Source organism: Trachymyrmex septentrionalis, unplaced genomic scaffold, assembly GCF_001594115.1.
Source record: "Trachymyrmex septentrionalis isolate Tsep2-gDNA-1 unplaced genomic scaffold, Tsep1.0 scaffold80, whole genome shotgun sequence".
In the NCBI taxonomy this organism is placed as follows: Eukaryota; Metazoa; Arthropoda; class Insecta; order Hymenoptera; family Formicidae; genus Trachymyrmex; species Trachymyrmex septentrionalis.
The window spans coordinates 1,742,115-1,744,334 of record NW_017305988.1 but is presented as its reverse complement, the minus strand read 5'-3'; the positions used below and the strand labels follow the sequence as shown (position 1 = coordinate 1,744,334).

General features: G+C 39.9%; 2 protein-coding genes across 3 annotated transcripts in view; both read right to left on the bottom strand.

The window, feature by feature from the left end:
• Positions 1–2,220, bottom strand: part of LOC108754738 (kynurenine/alpha-aminoadipate aminotransferase, mitochondrial-like) — a 21,258-nt gene that overhangs the window by 14,919 nt on the left and 4,119 nt on the right. The gene's annotated exons all lie outside the window — the stretch shown is intronic.
• The window catches only part of LOC108754739, a 64,130-nt gene continuing 62,277 nt past the window's right edge, over positions 368–2,220 (bottom strand). For both annotated transcript variants that reach the window (XM_018497279.1, XM_018497278.1), the window contains 2 exons: positions 1,076–1,482; positions 368–680 (listed from right to left, as the gene is read on the bottom strand). In XM_018497279.1, coding sequence (XP_018352781.1) covers positions 533–680; positions 1,076–1,482 — 555 coding nt within the window. In that variant the 3' untranslated portion in view covers positions 368–532. The remainder of the gene's footprint in view (positions 681–1,075; positions 1,483–2,220) is intronic.

The following is a 2,220-nucleotide window of genomic DNA, read 5'->3' as shown; positions in this document are numbered from 1 at the left end:
CGAAAATCTCCGATATTTCCTCGCGCTCTCGGAAAATGCTTTCCGTCGCTTTTCTTTTTCTATGTTTCGTATATGCTCCTCTCTCGTCTTTTCCCTTCATCAGTTGACATTTGTCCTTTACGTAACTTTTTTCTTCATTCTTGCCATTTATAAAGATTAAGTGTGGTATCCAATATACGTAATTTTATTTTGTTTTCTTTTAATTTCGTTACATCAAAATTTAGATGTTTAAAAATAGTTTTATAACAATTCCATACGACAATTGTTTTGCATTTGTGAATTATAGTTGAATTCACCGATCGATATAACAATTGAATCTCCAAATTCATATACGTTATAATTATCTGGAGTTTTAATGACGGCAAGATTCAAGAAAAAAAAGAGGTTGTTTTCTAAAAGTACAAGACGGTTAAAGATTAGATTAATGTTCAACTTTTGAGCAAATGATTTCCTCAGATATCGACATTCTGAATTTAGCTTCGTATCTCGATAAAAACAGGTCGAAGGACATGCTCACTACGAAAGGTGCATTCTAAAAGAGCGTTTCTTGGGACCATATTGGTGGAATTGATGGTAATGGCGTTGATGGTGGTCTGTGCCTTAGCTCGATCGGCGGTGAACACGGTGGAGATCCCACGCTACTCTGACTGCTACTGGTTGTAGTTGAGGCTGGTTGCGACCTATTATCAAAAGTTCATTAATTAAAGAAGAAGAGAAGACGAGTGTATTTTAATATATAATCATAGGAAAAAAGCGAAGCGCAGATACAAGTGCTTAAATGCGTAAATATTGATAACAAGTATAATAATCAAGTTCTTCGATGATGCTTTTTGGGAGAAAATCTTTTTATAGTTATTTTGTTCTATCCAATTTTGTATCATTAAGAGAATTTTAAGTAGATTGAAAAGTCTGATATTTTTGCGATCATTAATATTTACACATGTCCGTTATTACATTGTTAGTTGTGATAACAAAAAAGTTTTTCGCTTTTTAAACAGTCGCAGCTATACAGTCTATCTGTTGCTTGTGACAGACAACATTTTCTTTTTCGTGTGAATTCGTATTAGGAATTTACCTGGAGGTTTCGACGGCGGCACTGATGGTCAAACATTCTTGGCACGGTTTACTACCGGCCCGTCGCCTGGGCACGCAGCCCGCGCATCCGTCCCATTTTTCGGGGATCCGTTTTTTCCTAGAAGGCACCCGTAGGAACCGCCGACAGCTCGGCCCAGGCGCATCCGAGTCCGTAGAAAAACCCGAGACCTCGTCCTCAGTATCGACGCACTGCTCCTCGTCCTCGTTCTTCAGAAAGACGGAATCGGAGCCGAGCGACCTGGTATCTGGATCGGGAGGATCTACGCTACCCATCGATGCCAACGGTGCTCTTTTGCCCGATGACGCCGCCATAAGGCTGCCGACTGCACCGGCATAAAGACCGACTTCGCTTCCGCATGGCGATAAATCCGGAGTTGGCTGTATGACCTGATTACATTATAGAAATTTTCAATAAATTAATAATATTTGGTGATATATTTTTTTTAGCACTAAACTGTGGTTTAATGGCTTCTGCGCATTGGATGCGAAAACTGTTTGCCGCGTGGAAAAATGTGACGCGACAGCCAATAAGTTTACAGCTCCTAACATGTTCATTGGTTACTGTGTTGCATTTTGTCGCACGGCAAGCATTTCCGCGTCCAGTGTGCAGGAGCCATAATTCATTTTTATTTATCATTCATAACAGGTGAGTTGAACTATATTCTAAAATGGTATAATAAAGTATTATAGTGTTGTAGTAGAATTATAATAATATAGGTAATTGTATTGTGTGTCTTCCAACAAGCAACACAGATGACAGTGTATCATTGCATCCTTGTTGTTTGTCAATGTTAAATAAGGATGACATAATCACTGTGTTGTACTTGTGTCGCTTGTTGGAAGGCACACATTATCTAGAGCGCGAACATGACATGGCAGACAGCGCACTGGTCATCAGGATCCAGAGGTCCCGGATCCTGGTAAAGGAACCAAAATATTTGCTCGTGCCTCCTCTCGGAAAAAGCCGCGGCAATCTCCCGAGAATATCCTTGCCCACAGAAATATCTCTCGAAAAATCCGCCGTTTGATATCGGCATTAAAAGTGTAGATGTCATATACTTGTAACAATTATTGAATAATTAGAGTGCGCGAACAAGCATATGAGAAAGGCATAACACAGGCCAG